A 21,622-nucleotide genomic window follows, 5' to 3' on the forward strand; every position below is an offset into this window, starting at 1 on the left:
TTCTCACCATACAACCAGTGAGTAAAAGATGTGAGATTAAAACCACATGTTATGTCTTTAAAGTCTGAGTTATTTAGATGAAACCACACTATCTTCCTACAATAATGTTCAGATCGTGCTTTACAGTTTTTTCTATAGACTTCATTTTTTAAATTTTTATTAGTATTTATCTGATCCTGGGCCATAAGCACTTGTTTCTTCAGTTTCTTCTGGGATGGCTCCTTCTTCTGTGCCACCCCCTCTTCTGTTTTGGGAACAATTTGTACCTGCTCTTTTCCAGGAAAAACCATCTCCATGTGGCAGGAAGAGCCTGTGTATGATGGGTTAATCCGCCCATGAGCTCTGCAAATTCTACACAGCATCCTGGGAGCTTTGTTCACGTGGATGTGCTCAATGACCAGAGAATCGACATCTAAACCCTTAGGTTCAGCATTACTCTCTGCACTTTTAAGCACGTGCAGCAAAAACTCAGCACTCTGTTTTGGGCCGCCACCCCTGTGTTCAGCCCCACTGTTTGGCCTGCCAGTTCTTCCACTGTAACGACAGACTGGTACACATTGCTTCTTTCAAGTGACATTTTTCAAAAACTTGGTGGCTCTTCGAATATGCATACACTGGATAGCCTGGGCAGTTTCAGGAGTGCTCTTAAAGTGAACACAAAGATTTGAACCTCTTGATTTGCATGATTTTGCGGGATTTTCTGGGTCAAGTGAATAGTGATCTATTTTCAGAGGTCACCTCTGGTCACCTTCAGGAAGAGTAGACTTTATTTTTAAAGTCACAGTATCTGGCAAAAGCTTCAGAGAGTTCCTACATATACCCTCCCTGCACACATATATTATCATTTCCTCTCCATGTTCCACAGTATTTAAAGCACAAAAATAAGCACATTTGCATTTTATCACCAAAACAACAATGAAATAAGAAACATTATTACAATTCTAACTACAAGATAGAAAAGTGAATCTAAGACTCATGATCTTCTCCGTGGAAGTGTCCTTTAACTCTCACACACAACACCAACATTACCACTCCTACCCCCATTCTTACTACAACTCCTCCAAACCCCTCCTACCACTAATAATTTTAAGAAGATACTAACCTTAAATCAAATGAAATAACTAACTTACACACCAAAGCAGCCTGCTTAGATCTCAGAGGATAACCCAAAGCCCGCCTGCTACCCAGGATTCCCAGGAACAGGCTAAGTCACGAACACCTATTGCACCGTGAACCTCTCTGTCCTTTTGCCCTCTCACTTGCCCTATGTCACTGTAACATTGTTTTCATTTCAAGCCAACTTCTTGAAAAAGTGTTCTTACTCCACACTCACTTTTCCGACCTGTGACCTTTATTCACTTCATCATCCACCACAACGTATTCATCACTCACTTTAAAAACTACGGGTCACTTGCCCTGGTCACGTTGCTCAGCCAGGGCATATTCTTAGGCTGTGGGTTAGATCCCACGTTGGGGCATATACAGGAGGCAACTAATCAATGTCTCTCTCTCTTCCCTTTCCCCACTTCCTCTCCCTATCTATAATCAGTAAAGATATCCTCATGTAAGAATTTTTTTTAATTTTTAACAAAAAAATAAAAACTATAGCTTATCAAACTGCAAATCACCTGGATTTCTCCCAGCCTCATCTTACTTGATGTGTCCATAGCTGTGCTATTTCATAGAGTACCCACCAGCCATAGGTGGCTATTAAAATGTAAACCTAATTAAAATCAAATAAAGTTAAAATTTTAGGTCCTCAGTCCAACCAGTCACATTGTTAGGGCACAGGAGACACACTTGATTGACAGCTACTGTATCAAACAATACGGATTATAAAACCTTATAGACACCCCTGCTCTAAAGCATAAATATGCTCTTACATCTGCACATTGAGTCTCTCTTCCCCTGTGTGTTCTATACTACAGAATCCTAATCCCAGCTGTTCCTACCAGTTCCTTATGTGTTCCAAATCTTTAACACCGCCACTGAACTGGACTTTCCCCACCCCTCTACTGGACTCAGATCCCATTTTTCATGAGATGCGGTCTTCCTCACACATATGCTCCAATCACCATTCTTATATTATTGGCTTCCAAAATCCCCGTCACTAGCTCAGCTTCTCATCTGAATTTCGGAGTGCACATCAATCCATAAAAGTATTTTCAACTGCTTAATGAATACTTTCCAATGTAAACAAAAAACCCAGTATTTTCAAAACTAGTATTATCTTTCCCCTACATACTTTGTTTTTTGAATACTCCTATCCTTTCTAAAAGACAGCTTTAATGACATGTCTCCTTTGCCCTTAAACCTTTTTCACTGGCTTCATTATAAAGGCAACACTCACTGGCATAATATCGAAGGAACCTCTGGAATCTGGCCCCAAACTATGTATTTCCCATTATACAATAACTTCTAATAGCATGACTGTGTGTGCCCTCAGAGTGGCAGGTGCTAAAGATACAGAATTAAATAAATTCTGGTTATTGCTTTTAGTACGCATAGTGTCTGGTGATAAAACCAAAGCAGACAAACCAAAACTTGCACAAATTACCAGTAATAATGACAGATATAGTGAACAATTCTTGGAAGGAGGATGTTCAACCCAGGGTTAGAAAACCTGGGCAGTTAGTAGAGAAGGGAAACTAGCACTTCACCTAGAGGAACTAGCACTGGATGACAAACAACCTCTTATACGCAGAAAGGAGAAGGGGTCAGGACAAACTGCAATGGAAATTGTTAAAAGGAGTTTTACAATAAGCCCCCCAAAAATTCTTTTTCCCAAAACCCAGGGAACATTATTAAAGTATTTATAAAAAGAAAATAACGACCAAATGTACATGCTTGAGAACCCAAACAGCAGCAAGTGTAGAAGATGAAACAGAAACACGAGGGGCATGAAACAAGTGAGGGCTATGGCAGGAACCCAAGCAAGAACCGAAGGCCTGAGTGACTGAGGCACAAGACGGGATAATGCAAAGGAAATGGAACGAAACATTTTTACAGAATTCAAGAAAGTTAGTGTCCAACTGAATAACAGAAATGAGTGAGAGAATATGTATAAGATGACTATGATGTATACCAGATGAGAAAATAGAATGCAGGTTGAAAAAGTATTTTGAGAGAGATTTCTGGCCAAAATGGAGGAGTAGGTAGACATACTGTGCCTCCCCGCACAACCAAAAAGGACAACAACAAATTTCAAACAAAAACAACCAGAATTGGAAGAAAATCAAAATGTACGAAAGTCCAACAACCAAGAGGTTCAAGAAGATACATTCATCTAGAACGGTAAGAGGGGTAGAGATGGGCAGCCAGGTGGAGAGCACTCGCAGCAAGACGGCAGCTGGAGGACTGGGTGGTCCCACATTCATGTGCAGATAAACAAGGAAGAACAAGTGGGGAGCAAGACAGACTGCACAACTCAGGGTCCCAGTGCAAGGAAATAAACCCTAAAAGCCTCTGACTGAAAACACCTGTGGGGGTTGAGGCAGCAGTGGGAGAAACTCTCAGCCTCACAGGAGAGTTCATTGGAGAGACCCACAGGGTCCTAGAATGTACACAAACCCACCCACCCAGGAATCAGCACCAGAAGGGCCCAATTTGATTGTGGGTAAGAGAGGAAGTGATTGAAAACTGGCAGAGAGCAGAGCAAGCAACACTGTTCCCTCTTGGACCCATTCCCCACGAACAGTGTCAACACAGTAACGTTGGTTGCCCCGCCCTGGTGAATGAATACCTAAGACTACACCCCTTACTACATGACGGGAGTGCCAAGAAAAAAAAAAAAGGCCCAAATTAAGAACAGATCAAAACTCCAGAAAAAAATACAATTAAGTAACAAAGAGATAGCCAAACTATCAGATTCAGAGTTCAAAACAATGGTTATCAGGATGCTCCAGGAACTCACTGGGTACTTCAACAGCATAAATAGACCCAGGAAGCAATGAAGGTTGCATTCTGTAAAATAAAGAAAAATCTACAGGGAACCAACAGTGATGAAAAAGAAACCAGAACTCAAATCAATAATTTGGAGCAGAAGAAAGAAAGAAACATTCAACCAGACAGAATGAAGAAGCAAGAATTCAAAAAATGAGGAGAGGCTTAGGAACTTCCAGGACAACTTTAAATATTATAACATCTGAATTATAGGGGTGACAGAAGAAAAAGAGGAAGAGCAACACATTGAACACTTATTTGAAAAAAATAATGAAGGAGAACTTCCCCAATCTGGCAAAGGAAATACACTTTCAGGAAACCCAGGAAACTGAGAGAGTCCCAAAGAAGTTGGACCTAAGGAGGAACACACCAAGGTACATCATAATTACATACCGAAGATTAAGATAAAGAGAGAGTCTTAAAATCAGCAAAAGAAAAGGAGAGAGTTACCTACAAAGGAGTTCCCATAAGACTGTCAGCTGATTTCTCAAAAGAAAATTTGCAGGCAGAAAGAGGCTGGAAAGAAGTATTTGAAGCGATGAAAAGCAAGGACCTACAACCAAGATTATTCTACCCAGCAAAGCTGTTGTTTAGAATCAAAGGACAGACAAAGAGCTTCCTAGACAAGGTTAAGCTAAAGGAGTTCATCATTACCAAACTATTTTCACACAGAAGATTAAAGAGACTTATTTAAAGCCCTGGCTGGTGTAGCTCAGTGAATTGAGCACGGGCCTGCAAACCAGACAATCGCAGTTCGATTCCCGGTCAGGGCACATTCCTGGGTTGCAGGACAGTTCCCTGCAGGCCAATTCCCAGCAGGGGACGCAGGAAAGACAACCATACATTGATGTTTCTCTCCCTCTCTCCTTCCCTTTCCCTCTAAAGATAAATAAATAAAATCTTAAAAAAAAAACTCTTTAAAAGAGACTTATTTAAGAAAAAGAGACTTCCGGCCAAGATGGAGGCACAGGTGGAAACACTGTGCCTCCTCGCACAACCAAGTTTAAAGACAACAAAGTTTTAGAAACAAAAACGCAACCAAAACACAGAAAATTGAACTGTACAGAAGTCCGACAACAACGAACCATTCAGCTAGACTGGTAAGAGGGGTGGAGTCAGCAGCGGGTGGAGGGGTGGAGTCAGCAGCGGGTGGAGCGGGGTCAGGCAGGAAAAAGCAACCAGACCAACCCAGGCGACAGGAGATGGTTGGCAGATCCCGGGTGTGGGGTTGCAACAGGCAGACGCAGTGAGGGCGCAAGGTGGCTGGCTGACCACGGTCGCACATTCACACACAGATAAACCAAGTGAAGGAGGAAGCAGTGAGACAGACCGCACAGGCTAGGATCTCCGGGGACAGGAATTAAAGCCTAAAAGCACCAATTGGAAAAACTCTCGGGGTCAAGGTGCCAGGAGAAGCTCCCAGGCTCACAGAGAGTTTGTTGGAGAGACCCACAGGGTGCAAAGGCCCACACACCCAGGAGCCGGCACCAGGGGGGCCCGGTTTGCTTGTGAAAAGCAGCAGAGGGGACCAAAATCTGAGAGAAAGTGGAACAAACGCCATTGCCCCTCTCTGACCCCGCTCACACATATAGCATCACAATTCAGAGATGTGGGTTGCCCAGTCCTGGTGAACACCTAAGGCTCCACCCCTCATACATAACAGGGGCGACCAGACCAAATAATTATGGCTCAAAGAGAAGAATAAATCAAAGCCCCAGAGCCAATACTTTTAAGAGACCAAGAGATAGCCAACCTATCAGATGCACAGTTCAAAACACTGGTGATCAGGATACTCACAGAACTGGTTGATTTTAGTCACAAATTAGAGGAACAAATGAAGGCTAAACTAATTAAAATAAAGAGAAATGCACAGGAAACCAACAGTGATGAAAAGGAAACTGGGACTCAAATCAAGGGAGTGGACCAGAAGGAAGAAAAAAAAATGACCAAACAGAAAAGAATGAAGAAACAAGAATTCAAAAAAAATGAGGAGAGGCTTAGGAAACTCCAGGACATCTTCAAATGTTCCAACATCTGAATTATAGAGGTACCAGAAAGGGAAGAGGAACAGCAAAAAGTGGAAAAATTATTTGAACAAATAATAAAGGAGAACTTCCCCAATCTGGCAAAGGAAATAGACTTCCAGGAAGTCCAGAAAGTTCAGAGAGTCTCAAAGAAGCTGGACCCAAGGAGGAACACACCAAGGCACATCATAATTACATTACCAAAAATTAAAATGAAGGAGAGAATTCTAGAAGCAGCAAGAGATAAAGGGACAGTCACCTACAAAGGAGTTTTCATCAAACTGTCAGCAAATTTCTCAAAAGAGACCTTACAGGTCTCTGTAAGTGGCAAGAAGGGGATGGAAAGAAGTATTCCAAGTCATGAAATCCAAGGACCTACATCCAAGATTGCTCTAAATGAAAGCAAAGCTTTCATTTAGAATGGAAGGGCAGATAAAGTGCTTCTCAGATTAGGTCAAGTTCAAGGAGTTCATCATCGGCAAGCTCTTAGTATATGAAATGTTAAAGGGACTTATCTAAGAAAAAGAAGATAAAAAATATGAACAGTGAAAGGACAGCAAATTCACAGTTATTAACAACCACACCTAAAACAAAAGCAAACTGAGGTCAGCTAGATCAGGAACAGAACCATACAAATGAATATCACCTGGAGGGTTAGCAACAGGCAAGTGGGAGGAGGAGAAGGGGGGAGAAGGTACAGAGAATAAGTAGCATAGACAGTAGGCAGAAAATAGGTGGGAGGGCAAGGGCAGTGTGGGAAATATAGAAGGTAAAGAACTTATGACACATCGACATAAACTAAAGGGGGGGCAATGGTGGGAGAGGGGGTGTGCAGGGTGGAGGAAAATGAAGGGGGGAAATGGGACAACTGTAATGGCATAATCAATATAATATATTTAAAAAAGAAAAAGATCAAAAATATTAACAATAAAATGATGACAAACTCATAGCTATTAACAACCAAACCTAAAAAAAACAAAAGCAAAAACAAACTAAGCAAACCACTACAACAGGAACAGAATCACAGAAATGGAGATCACATGGAGGGTTATCATTAGGGGAATGGGAGGAGGAGAGAGGGAGAAAAGCTACTGAGAATAAGTAGGATAAATGGTAGGCAGAAAATAGACAGGGGGAGGTGAAGAATAGTATAAGAAATGTAGAAGCCAAGAAACTTTTATGTACAACCCATGGACATGAACTAGAGGGGAGATGAGGGTGAGAGAAGGTGTGCAGAGTGGAGGGAAATAAAGGGAGAAAAATGGGACAACTGTAATAGCATAATCAATAAAATATATTAAAAATTCTCATGGAACTATCATAAAAATGACTATGAATGAATACAAGGGTGTGTTTGCTTTGTAGCAATAGCATATGTATGCTTTGCACATTTTTCTATACTTATGTTAAATTTTAAACCTGTTTGTCAAAAACAAAATGCTGTCCCAAAGAGAGTCTCTGGGAATTTCAAAAACTAATATACAAAATTCTCTGACAATAATGCAATTAAATTAAATACTAACAATAAAAAGATAGAGAAAACGAAACTTCTTGGAGAGTGAAAAATGCATTTCTAAACTCATGAGTTAAGGGAAAAATTTTAAAATAAATAAAATCTCTTTTAAAAAAGTATTTTTAGGGTACAAGAAAGATAAGTTTGGTTTATGAAAAGTTAAGCATGTGTAAGAAATCCACAGTTTGTGCATGGCTCCTCTTTGGCATCTCACCTCGTTACCTCACACTGATCCATCAGAGTTCACATTAGTCATTGCTTCCTTGAGTGAGCTGTCCCTGGCTCGCCACCCAGGACTAAGTGAGGAATACAGTCAAACCTCAGTTCTCGAACATCTTGTTTATAGAACAATTCAGTTCCCAACCAAGTTGTTCATGGAAGAAAATGTCTCAGCTGCCTAACAAAACTTTGGGTCTCGATTCTCTGCCTAACAACTCCTTTCATGCTGATACATGTATGGTCAGTCAAGTGTCTCCCAGGCAACAATGGAGATTTGGTTTTCGAACAACTTGCTTCTCAAACAGTTTTCTGGAGTGAATTAGGTTGGAGAACTGAGGTTCTTCTATACTTCCTATAGGCTTACACACCACATAGGGTTTCTCCTACTAGAGCAGTTATCACACTGTAATATAAAAATTTAAAAATGCAGCATCACATTCTTCAAAAACACTCACTAACCTGGAAGTTCATCAGTAATGAAAACCTTTTCTATTTTATTCCAAAGCTTTACATTTGTAATTAAACTCCACATATCTTTGTTGAATGAACTGATGGGCCAATTCCTGTCCAATCTTTCTTTATATGATGAATGACTAAGTCAACACCACATATTAAAGTCCTCCAACCTCCCAACATCAAACACCTTTGAGAGGTCTTTTTCTCTATTCTCCTTTTAATGACTGCTCAGTCAGTGTTTACTGCAGTGTAGCGAGAAATATTAAATTCTTCTTATGAGAGTAAGAATGAAAATGTCTTTTCCACAGTATAAATATGTACACTATCATATTTCATAGGCCTTGGAATGAGATTCATAAGAATAAAAGATTGTGTAGGGGAAAATGATAAAACTATCAAAACAACTAGTCATAATTAGTACACACAAGAGAATTTAGTAAATTAACTTGGCCCAGTATTACATACCAAAGGAAAAATATCTAGATTCTCCCCTATAAAAGGATCAGACAAAATATAAACTTTACTTTAGCATTTTTATAATATCTATAGACAAATCATAGTAGCCTTGGGGATAAAATGAATATCCATTAAAGACGTACTTTATAAAAACTGATATGATAGCTTTCTTCTCCAAAAAGAGTTACTAGAGCAATATTGCACTTACAATATTACATGCAAAAATGTCAAGAAATACAGTTAAGGTTGAGGGTCTGCTTAATTTCATTCCCTAGGGTAAATGTATTAGTGCATCTGTACAAGAAGGTTGATAATTCAATATTCTCTATGTACTTTCTGACATTTCTGGTCTTCATTTTTCAAATTTATGCACCAAAATAAAGAATGTGTCTGACAACTAAGATAGCTTCCTGCCTAAAGCAAAATATTTACATGTGTCCTTATAAAGCTATCAGAAAGAAGTTCTTGCTGATATATACAAAATGGTATGGCAGTAGAAATCTTTTATGGAGCGAACAATATTTTCTGAATATACCTAAGACACATAACTTCTACTAAATGGAGACATCTAACCTTGAACAAGGTCTTTCTTCTATTTACATTTAAAGCTTACAATTTTAAAACAATATATTAAGAAGGTTATCATGTTTAACACCAATCACATAAGCTGCATGTCTAAAATTATTATAAAAACAAATTTATACTATCTGGGATACATCTAAATGAAGTACTTGAGAGTTTCCCACTACCTTCCCATAAAGAATAAAAATTCTTACTAATATAAAGGTGGCAGGGTGAGAGAGTCACTCAACAGCACGTCTGTCAGCTGTGACAATGACGACACTTAATTTAAATGATCCATTGTTTCTCCACCAGACTAGGTACTTCAGGGCAGTGACAACACCATGTTCACAGCTGTAATCCTGGCTGCACCAAATGCCTGATATATAATACCCTCCCGTTAAGTGTTCAGTGAACTTTAGGACATTTTAGGAAATTTACAAAGTTTTCCACAAGTTACTGGTAATTTACAAAAATGTGCCCACCACTGGAAGTCATATTTTATCTTAAAAGTTTATAAAATTGTACATTTCTCTCAAGATTTTTTTTAGGGCCAGATACCAAAAAAAAAAAAAAGTAGAGTCTTTTTCATGGTGCTGAACACACAGTGAATGTTCATTTGGTGGTGGTAGTAGTAATAGTTATTTCTCTGATGTAAGAAACCAGTTCAATCAATTCAAATCAGAGTAATTACCTAAAATATGAAGAAAACAACATTGCCAGCAAAAAAAAAAAAAAAAAAAACTGAACAAAACAAAAAACCACCAAAGGAAAAAATCTAATAGAGATTTTAAGCACGAAATAAAAGAGATAAAAGCACGAAACAGCATGTTAAAGAGAAGTAATGATCAAATGACTGGCTGGTTAGCAATACTACTAGGCTGAAACAAATGAAGTTGGCAATATCTGATACTTTCAATCTATGAAAATGATAATTTTATATGGTTCAACCTGATCTAATATGAAGAAACATTAATCAAAACAAGCAAATTAACCTTTCTTTAAAAATTGTTGGATATATTCTCAAACCTAAATCCTAAATTATATGACTTCTTGAGAAATACACTGATGTTAAAATTCTGACTCTATATATTTTGTTCAATTAGTCATTCAAAAATATTCTTTTAGTTCTTAGACCAGGAATCATCAAGGTGTTGGGGATAGTGAATAAAACAAATGAAAAAAAATCCCTAATAAAATGTACTCTAGAGAGATGGACAACACATTTATATATACACACATAAATACATAATAAACTATGTAGCATGTAAGATGATAAATACAACAAGAGAAAAACAATGTAAGCAGCACAGGGAAGGTCAGGGTTGGGTGTGAGGAGCTAAAAATTTTAAACATAATGGTGTGGAAGTCCTTGGAAGATGGCATTTGTGCAAATGCCTGAAGGAGGTAAAGGAGAAGGAGGGAACAACGAGCAAAGTCTCTGAGGCAGATTCATACCTGCAAGTGGTTCCCCACATAGTTCCTGAAGTTAGTCAAAGTTACTTACTTTCTTGTAAAATTCTGATGCTTTCTCTTCAGACTCTTCGACTTTCACTTGATCTGTGCAAATATCTAAAATTGCAAAAAAAAATTTTAATTGCAGTACTTCCCAAATGCATTATGACTTTAAAAGTTTAAAAAAATTAATCACTGAAAAGATTTTTTGACTTATAAAAAATTTATTTTTCAATTACTGTTGACATTTAATATTATTTTATATTAGTTTTAGGTGCACAGAATAGTGGTTAGATATACAATAGCCAAGAGTTGGAAGCAACCTAGGTGCCCCTCAGTAAATGAATGGATCAAAAAATTGTGGTACATTTACACAATGGAATTCTATGCAGCAGAGAGAAAGGAGCTACTACACTGAAAAGATTTAGAACAGTGCTAGTGATAAGGAAAATGGAGAAACATATTACAATGTAGAAATGAACAACTTTCTAAGCATAATACCAAGGCCATAAAACATAAAGGAAAAGATAAACCCTACCACAATTTTAAACTTCTATTAGGCAGATGGAGGAGGTACTTGAACCATGACATGTAATACTCAAATGTTTCTATCATCAGTCCATATATATTTTAAAGGAAGAAGATTATATCCAACACAAGATAGGAAAATGGGCAATAGTAATAGAGAGTTAAGAGTAACAAAATTAAAAATTACTAAAATATATGAATGAATATTTTATTTTCCCTGATAATAGGAAAATACAAAATATTTAATGAGAAATAGCACAGATTAAATGGTCCATAATGTCAAATGTGGAAGTGGCACAGAGAAATCAACTTTGTCAACACAACAAATATAAATAAGAATCTTCACTAATGAGAAACTAGGCAATATGTACTAACATTTTAAAATATAAATTTTCTTCCCCACAGCACTTCTATTTCTAGGACTTTGTCTTTAACGATGGATAGTCATAATATTATTTATGTTAGAAAAAACTAAAAATAAATGCTCATAAAATTATTTAAATAAGTTATGACACAGGAGGTCTGTCTAGAAAGTATCCAGTCATGTAATATGAAAATAGACATTTATGGAAGAAAATACAATATACAAGAAACATTATACACAGGACAATGATGCCACAGTCCCCTTCAAAGTAGGCAGGCAGGCAGGCACCTTGGGACCTCACACAGCTCTCCCAGCATGTCTTCCACTGTTCAAAACACTCTGCAAAATCCTTTGTTAGGATCACCGCCAGCTGCCCCTTTGTATTTTGCTGAAAATCTCATCAATGGTCTGAAATCTCTTCCCTTTCAAAGGTCATTTTAGTTTTGGAAAAAGCCAGAAGTCACAAGGTGCCACATCGGGGCTGTGACAGGGCTAAGTCACCTGGGTGATTTGATGTTTTCCAAAAAAATTCTGAATGATACATGATGCAAAAGTGGGCACGTTGTCATGATGAAGCTGCCAATCACTAGTTGCAACTGTTTTCATCTTATTGAATCTCTCAAATGACAAAGAACATCGAGGTGGTACTCTTTATTAACTGCTTGCCCTGCAGGGGCATACTCGTGATGGATAACATCTTCCCAATCAAAAAACACGCTTATAATGGTATCAATCTCACTGTCACTTTGCCTTGACTCCAGGTGTGGAGAACCAGGAGACACTCACTGGGACAACTAGGCCTTTGTTCTGGATCATAACCACAATTCATCTCCAGTTATGACCCTCTTGAGGAAATCTGCTTCATTGGTAGAGGTTTGAATCAAGTCATTAGCAATTACACAATAACGCTCTTTCTGCTCTGGTAGTAGCAGCCACAGAATGAATTTTGCCATGACATGTTTCATGCCAAGATCCTGCATCAAAATCTTGGACACAGTAGTTTTTGGAATCTCCGGATCAGCTTCTACTTCTCACACAGTCAGTCACCAATCTTTGTGGATTGCAGCCCATACACATTTAACATTCTCAGGTGTTCTGCTTTTTGCAGACCTTCCAGAATATGGATCACTTTCAGCAGATTCCCAACTATCTTTAAAGGATTTATGCCACACTTTTATTTGCACTGCACTCATTGCATCATCCCTGAAAGCCTTCTGAATCATCCAGTTTCTGCAGAAGAATGTTCAAGCTTAACACATAATTTGATGCAGATTTGTTCTACTTGCTCAGTCATTTTAAATGTGACAGCCACTCAGCACACACACTTAACGGCATCTACTGTCCCCACTGACTAGTACAAAGAAGTCGTCATTGTGTGTGCATGGACATTCCAGTCCACTCTCCTTGGCTGCCAGGTTAGATTGGTGTCGCACAAAGCATTCTTTTATATTAACCATGGCTGTACTTGTTCCAGAAAAGACCTTGTATATCCACATGATGGGATACCATGGCAGAAGTGATTTATATGGATTTCCCATGATGTATTTTATACCTTTCACTTTTTAAATGAAAGTAATATATGTGCATGGCTTTAAAAAATTATAGAAGGGCTTATAATAATAAGTAATAGTGAACCAAATTGACTGTATTGAAAACTGAACCCAACTCCCTAAATGCAACCTCTCAAAGCTCTTTCTATGTTAGATTATTCTGTGGTTAGGTTCTTAACTCTAAATAAAATGTCATACCATTATTTCTTGACTTATTTAAGACATTATAGATAACTTCCTGTTACTTGCTAAGTTGCCTGGCTCTATACCACTAAACAGACATGTAAACCTCTGATTCCTGTTACACAGACAGCATCTCTTGGTTTTCACTCTAATACATGAAGCTACCTATGCCCCATGCTTTCCAACATTTGTCTCCCAAACTGCCCAACCTGTGTCTTCTCTCATCTTTTCATTTCAACACTCTTCTGTATCTGCATTGGTCAGTGCCTGTAACTTTATTCTAAATTTTAATATCATAAATACAATAAATTCATTACTTGTATTAGTTATGTTCCCCTTATATAGCCATACAGTGTTTTAAGATTATAATTTCTTTCTACATTCTATATTTTGCAAGAATTGAATGTCAAAACCAGTCATCTCCTCAAAAAAATAAAAAGTGTTCCTAATGTCCAGGAATAAATATTCTTTTCCGATACTATTCAAAAATCATTCCACATTTTGAATTTTTACTTGAAAGCTTGAATTTTATCACTGGTAACAAATTCCAGCACTCATTTTCCTTGAAGATACAGACACACTTCATTTCATTTTTAAGAAAGTGTGTGCCAAACATTCAGTCTGAGCAGTCAGAGCTTGTATGACAATCATCCATTTGGTGTAGAACAAGCCAGTTTGGGTCACACAAACAATTACACGCGTGTGTTCTCACTGCACTCTGGAACACAGCAGCAGTCCTTCACATGCACACCTCATTTTGTCACACAGATAAGGAAAACAATGTGTGCTCAGGGTAGATATTTAATAAAATTAATATTTTCTAGGTCTTTATCAAGGACATTCCTATGTAAAAAAAAAATGAGTTTTTACTGTTTTGTTTTGCTTTACTGGGAGTGAAGAATACAATGACTAAAAGGATCGTTTTGCACCACTGCCTGGTTTAATCACAAAGTGCTAGCACTTCTACCCGCCTTCGGTTTGCATCACCAGAGCAAATATCGACACAGTAGAAAAAGACAAATAATGTTTTAATATTATGAAAGTAGTTTTAAGTATTTGAACCCCAGTAAGGGTATCAAGAACCTTGGAAGTCTACAGGTTCCACTGTGAGAACAAATACTCTAGAGTTAAATGAGGGAGTAAGAGACAACAATCTTATTTCCATTTAAACAGTAGAGAAATACTCACCAACAAATTGACTTAAATCCAAATCTAGTCTTTTTCGATATGTGAAGTCTGGATCCATCCCATCTCTATGCAATACAATCTGAGCTACACATTCGTCAATTAACTTGAAGTACTGTTGCCTAAACCAAGGAAAAGAATAAGTGTACACTCAATTTATTAGAGTGACTTTACATTAAAATAAAATATTTTGGTAAGCTTGATTTCAAGTTCAATAATTTACTTTGTACAGTTTCAGCAGTGGACGTAAATTTAACATGGGAGTGACAGTAAATACCATTACCTTATCGCTTTCCTTTTAGTCATTTTAAGACATTATATTTTATAATACTTTAACCAATACAGTGTGTTTTAACAGTTCCCTTACCCAAGTCAGAACCCTGACTTAATTAGTAAGCAGTAAAAGAAAGAATATTAAGATACAGTGAGATACGTGCTCAAAAGCAATCCTCACTAAAAGTCATCAACCAACCACTGTAACATAGTGAAATAGCTACCATTAATTCATTTTATTAATATAAAATTTTTTAAGTCTTTTCTAAAATATTCTCTGGCCCTGGCTGGTGTGGCTCAATGGATTGGGTCCTGGCCTGCGAATCAAAGGTCGCCGGTTCAATTCCCAGTCCTGAGTTGCGGAACAGGTCCCCTGTTGGGAGTACGCAAGAGGCAACCACACATTAATGTTTCTCTCCCTCTCTTCCTCCCTCCCTTCCCCTCTCTCTGGAAATAAATAAATAAAATCTTTAAAAAATTCTTTTGAAGTTTCTTCAAACCATACAGTATACTGTTTCTAGAATGTATGGGAAATGAAATTGAAGACTGAGACTGTAAATTATATACAATATCAAATAAATATCTTCCTCAAAAAAAAAACTAGAAAAATTTAGTGTTACAATTTTTGTCCAAAATTTAAAGTTTAATTAAAATACCCAAATGGGATTTGTTCATGTTGTCATCACAGGTCAGTCCACTATGAGTGTAATAAACTAGAGAACATCCCTTAAACTCAAGTCAACACAAGTGAAAGAAATATCTAGAAAATTTTACAAAAACCAAACTAAAGTCATAGAAACTCTGGACACCATTCCAGTGAGGTACAGTCCTCCATCCCCAGCCACCTCCCACCCCACAACTCATTTCTGCCTGGATGACATTCTGCAACTTCTCTCCCAATCATCCTTACTGTGTATATGTGTCCCCTCTAGCCACTTGGGCCTTCCTTCCCTAGAAACTATTACCTATAGCTCTTGACCTACTTACCCTACATCTAATAAACCATCCATTATGTTTAATAAAATTTACAAAAGCTTAAGATTAGCATAAAGACTAAGACTCATTAACTGTCTGAGTGAAAATGTTCAAGACACTGTTCCAGGCTACAAAATCAAAGCAAGAAGGTATAATCAACTTCTTTCAAATAATCTCCCATTCTCTAATACTTCAGCACAAACACATTTACACTCAAGGTACATAAATTGCACGCACATTTATATCTCTCACATTTGAAGATTTAGACAATCCACTTCCATTCCTCTTTACTCATTCAATGCTATGCTAATGTTGTTTTAATAAGAAAAAGATTTTAAATTAACAATGCAAGCTACTTATGTCATTGAAAAAATTCATTTTAGTAACTATTTTCCCTCTTCCACACTCCCAATTATGAGCTCATTTATAATCTAGCTGAAATTTTTACAAAAAATAGTTCAGCGAGGCAATATTAGCAAAGAATAATATGCATCTGATTTCTAAAAATGAAAATTGAGAAGATAATCTCTATGAGTGATATCGGTGAGTTAGTGAGTATGTCAGAGGCACATGGGAATAACATTAAGAAATGAATACAAATTGTCATTACTTACTGACAAAAAGCCATTTTAGAGGATTTTAAAAACAATATTCATTTTCTCTGTAGTATTTTTACAAAATATGAGAAATTACCTCCCATGCACACCCAACAACATGGTGTTCTGCAATGGTCAGCCACTAATCATTTGTCGCAGAACTGAATCTGATCTTCTATTCTACCTTCTAATTATCTCACTGCATTTGATTTTTCTTGGTTGGTAGGGGCTACTTTGATATGCATTTTCCCACGAGTTCCACTGAAGTAAAATTCTCTTATGTTCCAATGTAGAAGTGAAAAAATAATCTAGTTCTGTTATTTACTAATTAGTTTAAATGAGACTACTTTGCACTCTGAAATCTATTCATTCCGTACCTAATCTATTAAAAATGAATTATGTTTCTTCAGATCAATAATTTAAAATGTTCATTAAGCAAAATGCATTCAGATAACAGAAGACTTCTGAAAGGGAAAGTCCAGGTCCATCTGAGATAGCATACTAAAAAATGAAGGTAAGACCAAGATTCACAGAACTCTAAATCAAACAGTTAATTTTACTGTATGTAAATTTAAAAAATGAATGTCTGAAAAAAGTCTATGTAAATAAACATGATTCTGACTTAATATCATTATAAAAGCACAACCACCTTATAAGAACAAAAACAACCCGACAACAAATAATGAGGATGTTGGGTCACGGGAAGAACACCCGTGGAACTGTCTGGACCACAACAGTCGCAAGAAAAACACTGCCTTCAGAGCAACCATACTTGGAACAAAGACTAAGGACCTGCAGCTTAAAGAGCCAACAAAAAAGCAACATTACATGTGAATCGAATTTAAAAAGTGATACTCAAAAGATGACCAAAATAATTAAACTCGTGTGCCTCACTAACGTCACTTCAGTAGGACTACAATTTAACACTTCTCTGAGACCCTCGATCCCACTGAAGTGATTGGACTGATCCCCTGAACATGCCCAGCACAGCTGTGCTTGGTAATCTGTTTTGAAATTAGACACAACTTCTTGTCCCCCTGGAGCACCGATGAAGGGATTAAGGTCATTAAGTAAGATATAACCCCCGCAACCTCACCCCCCTCACCCCACATAGCACTAGGGCCACATTCAAATTTTTGAAAGCAAACATCAGTGTTGAATCCTTGAAACCTCAAACAGCTTTAAACAACTGAAGGTTGACAGGACCAACCACACAGGGAGATCAAGTAAAGGATGGGGTTTCTTCAGAGGAAATGGAAGTTTCAATTTCACCTATAATTAAATCTGGAAGATAAATATAATATCCCAACTAGCAGGGTACCTCTATTTTAAAGTCTTATGTAATTAATGTATTAGTATTTTTATCTAGCATTTATAAAGTGGTTAAATATTTAAACTGTTTTATTTTTTAATAAAATAATAGAAGAAAATTAAGCATCAAAACTGGTCACTAAATTCATATTTTACAATACCACTGGGATTCCTCAATTCTACAAAGGGAAGAGATGGGATGGATGATCTGTACTTAACCCAAAGCACCTAAAGCTTCAGCATTTTTGCCTCATTCTGCTCTGATGTTGGCACATCAAAGCATACTCCCTGACCTCACCCCGAGGACAGTACCTGAATGACGCATGTCTAGCAAATCCTTCCTGCTAAAATAAGAACATGGAAAAACTTACTAACCGCAGTATTTGAGAGTGCAATTTCAGTAAAGCTATGTTGGTGGCAAAAAAAAAAGGTTTTATATTCAAAGATCTCAGCTTCCCACATAAAATAGTAATAAAAGCAAAAAGAGGATATTGAAAACATTTACTGAGCATAAGCATACACCATGTGCCAAGTATTAGGCTAGGAGTTTACCTATGTTACCATATTTCATTTTCATAGCAACCCAAGCAAGTTAGGTGCTAATATCCATACCTAGGTACATGTAGGTAAAGTACAGCCAGGATAAACAGCCTGTTAATAAGGTCAAGATGGCTAAGACATAACCAAACTTGAAAAGTCATTTGTCTTGCTTTTCTGATACATTAGCAACATTAAACACATCTATCTTATTAAGGCACTTTCTACCTGCTTAATAAAAGCAATGTTTAAGTGCCCTTCATATAACTTATAAAAAGAAACTCATCATCATTCCTACTGCCTAAGGACTAACCAGAAAATATCATCCATCACTTGATAAACTAGCAATTTGTTGCTGGTTTGCATTTTTATTCAGACGAAAAGTTGTAAACAAGAATCCATTGGAGCTTTAAGAAAAAGTAGTAATATTTTACCATCACCTATCTAAATATAAGCCCAGAGGTAATACTACATTCTATGAATCAGTATTATGACAGAAATGAACATCTTACAATTATTTGCTTGCCCAAATCAAACATCAGGTGAATTTCAAAATTAACAGAATTTTACCAGTGAAAGAAAACATTAGAATATGGCTTCCTCTTACCTTATAAAACAATCATTTCGAATCAGTAAAAGATGCTGAAGAATAGAAATAAAATATTTCTCTGCTCTAGTTTCCTTAACTGTGCTCCACAGCATGTTGTAAACATCATATGCATCAGTAAATCAATTAAGGAACACGTCGATTTATTTATGCTCTACAATAAACTAAATAATATGACCTAGAATCTGTAACACATCTAAATATTACTGTGTCTTACCCTGAAACAGGCATCGTTTATACTCAACATGTGATCAAAAACAGGTAATTAGAACTGAGAGTAGAGGGGAAGTTGTGTGCAAATGATGCCCTGACACTTCTTGGCTTCTCCTCTACTTCAACCAACCCCCCCTATAGAGCCAAGATGCTGCTGGCAGGCTGTGCACTGGGCACCTGCACTGGGTTCAGGGCGGGGTGGGGTCCTGAACCAAGAGAGCATTACCTACCAGGGAGAAACCTACAGGGGGGCTGGAACCTGGTGGATCTCTGAAAAAGCACAGACATCTGCAGACCCAAGGCATTAACAAAATCCTGTGTGAGTACATACCCAAGGTGTAAGGAAGGAACTAACCAGAAGGCTATAGTCCCCTAATTCCTACTGCTGGAAAGCATGTAGGGAGAGGGCACGTACCAAACACAAAAAGACAAGAGGGTAGAATACAGATACACATAAGAGACTGATGTCACAAAATTCATCTGTACATTGTAACATCTGTTTACTTATTGGTGTATTCATAAAAATCACACATTAATTAACTAATAAAGTAAGGAAAGTTTATACAATTATCCTCATTCATAAAGATTTGATTTTATATTGTTTGTATAGACATGGCTACAAGAGTTTAATATTTTATGGGATGGAACGTGGTTGGTTGAGTTTTAACAGTAATGTATATATCTGTCTAGACTTTAGAACAAAAGGATATTCAAGTTCAGCTCTAATATCTTCCAGGCGATGAGACAACTCAATCAAGTCTTCTTCCTTGTGCTCATCAAAAACTTTAAGTTGGATATCCAGGCCATCATTCTTAATGCATTTTAAATTCTAGAAATAATAGAAATTATAATAAAATATTTATATTATGCAAAAAAATAAATACAAAAAATAAACAACCAACCACTCAACTTGATTTATACCATTCAAACATTTAAAGTGCTAATACTCAGAAATCTTATCTAGATTTAGAAAATAGATTTTAATATTCAAGCCTTTTTTCCCCACAAATAAATTATTCTTGAAGGTAAGTTATCTAAATTTCCCCTTACTCAAATACTTCTCTAATTTCAATATTAATAAGGAGCCTGCTGGGCACTTACTGGCAGTATCTCTTTCAGTCCACAACGCAAAAATTCATTTCTGATGTGAAGCCTGAAGTCCAGATCATCGGGAGATGTGACAAGGGCATTGATGAGCTGCATACATGCCACCTACAGTAAATTACACAGCCAAGGTCAGACTTGGATGCGACATTTAAAAGGGGGGTCACGGAACTGAAACATCACGGTTTTGCTCCAAGTATTATTATCAAATATCTTCCTTCACAAGAGAGTTTATTAAAACAATGATTCTTACGTAAACTATTTTAAATAACTCTAAGTTTTATAAAAATTACAGTTTCAATGCAGTCTTTACTTTTCAAGCAGTCAGAGCTTCCTGTGGGCAAGGAGGGGTGAAGGAACATTAGGCACTGACACTGTTCACAGAAACATTTACTCTAACCCAAAGTTAAGTTCTTGTCCAAAAAGGTCAGTTCATACACATAAACCACAAACTCAACAATCCTAGTTGACAGACTGTAAATCTCTAATAGATGGCTAACACGTAAAATAGGAAAATGAAATAATTTTCCATTCATCAGGAGAAATCCAAAGTCCCAAAGACTTCAAAGTTGACAAGTGTCCTGAATCTGGGGTTGTTATAACTGGAAACTATTTATAACTGCTATACAATTAATTACTAGCAGTTAATTTCCCTAGAAACAGTTCTTAGCTTTTGGTAAAAATTCAAAATCACTGTATATTTTGACAAATGCAAAAAGAATTAATATAACTAACTATATTATTTATTATTTAATACACACCTTAAATGATAAAAATTAAAATCCACTGTATTTTTTTCATCTAGGTTTAACACTCCAACTTTCAACCTCTCCATTTTTTAACCCTGGCCTAAATACATCATTCATCATCTGAAATCCATACAATGGAAGAATGAGAGATTGTCTCTGGAGAAGCAAAAGTATGCTTTGCTGCTGATGTTGTTATTTTTATAAGTCTACATTCTACCAAAATCTAGCAAAAATGATGAGCCTTCTGATCAATGTTTAAACTCATGCTGTTCCCTAAATTGTCCTTTCTCCATCCCTTAAGGCAAGGTTTCTATGAATTTAAAATGCCATTTTTAGATTAAAACACCAGTAGGGGACTCAGTCCCTGTTGGTTGAAATATATAGTAATTGTTGTATGTTATATCCAAATGCTAAAGTCTAACCAGCATTCTTCTACTGTCAAAAGTTAAGACTGTTTAAAGTGGGGTTGAAAAATGTGCCAGAAGAGAGGGGAAAGAAAAACTTTTTTTTCTTGAAAAAAGGAAAAACTGAAAAAAATAATCAATCTTTCCAGCACACATTCACTGAACTGTAACCAGTTCGTGTCAAAAAGTCAAGTTTAAAATGCTTTCTTTCCACTTCCTTCCCAGTCATTACCTGGTACCCACAAATGTTTTTCTCAGTAATGCTACACAAATTTAAAAGATCTCAAAGAGCATATAAGTAATGGTTCTGTGCATTCAGAGAAATTAAATCAGTCTTAGTCACCAAGTTTCTGGGAAAAATGTAAATTAAAGGCTACTCAAACAAAGCCACAAAAAATAGTAAATTTGCTCCCTTGG

At 36.9% G+C, this 21,622-nt stretch overlaps 1 protein-coding gene across 2 annotated transcripts in view; it reads right to left on the reverse strand.

Moving 5' to 3' along the window:
* The window catches only part of DIAPH3 (diaphanous related formin 3), a 470,657-nt gene that overhangs the window by 293,053 nt on the left and 155,982 nt on the right, over window positions 1-21,622 (reverse strand). For both annotated transcript variants that reach the window (XM_053665456.1, XM_053665455.1), the window contains 5 exons: window positions 20,050-20,160; window positions 19,659-19,777; window positions 18,736-18,852; window positions 14,440-14,558; window positions 10,679-10,743 (listed from right to left, as the gene is read on the reverse strand). In XM_053665456.1, coding sequence (XP_053521431.1) covers window positions 10,679-10,743; window positions 14,440-14,558; window positions 18,736-18,852; window positions 19,659-19,777; window positions 20,050-20,160 — 531 coding nt within the window. The remainder of the gene's footprint in view (window positions 1-10,678; window positions 10,744-14,439; window positions 14,559-18,735; window positions 18,853-19,658; window positions 19,778-20,049; window positions 20,161-21,622) is intronic.

Source organism: Artibeus jamaicensis, unplaced genomic scaffold, assembly GCF_021234435.1.
Source record: "Artibeus jamaicensis isolate MK-2021 breed Jamaican fruit bat unplaced genomic scaffold, CSHL_Jam_final contig_415, whole genome shotgun sequence".
Classification (NCBI taxonomy): domain Eukaryota; kingdom Metazoa; phylum Chordata; class Mammalia; order Chiroptera; family Phyllostomidae; genus Artibeus; species Artibeus jamaicensis.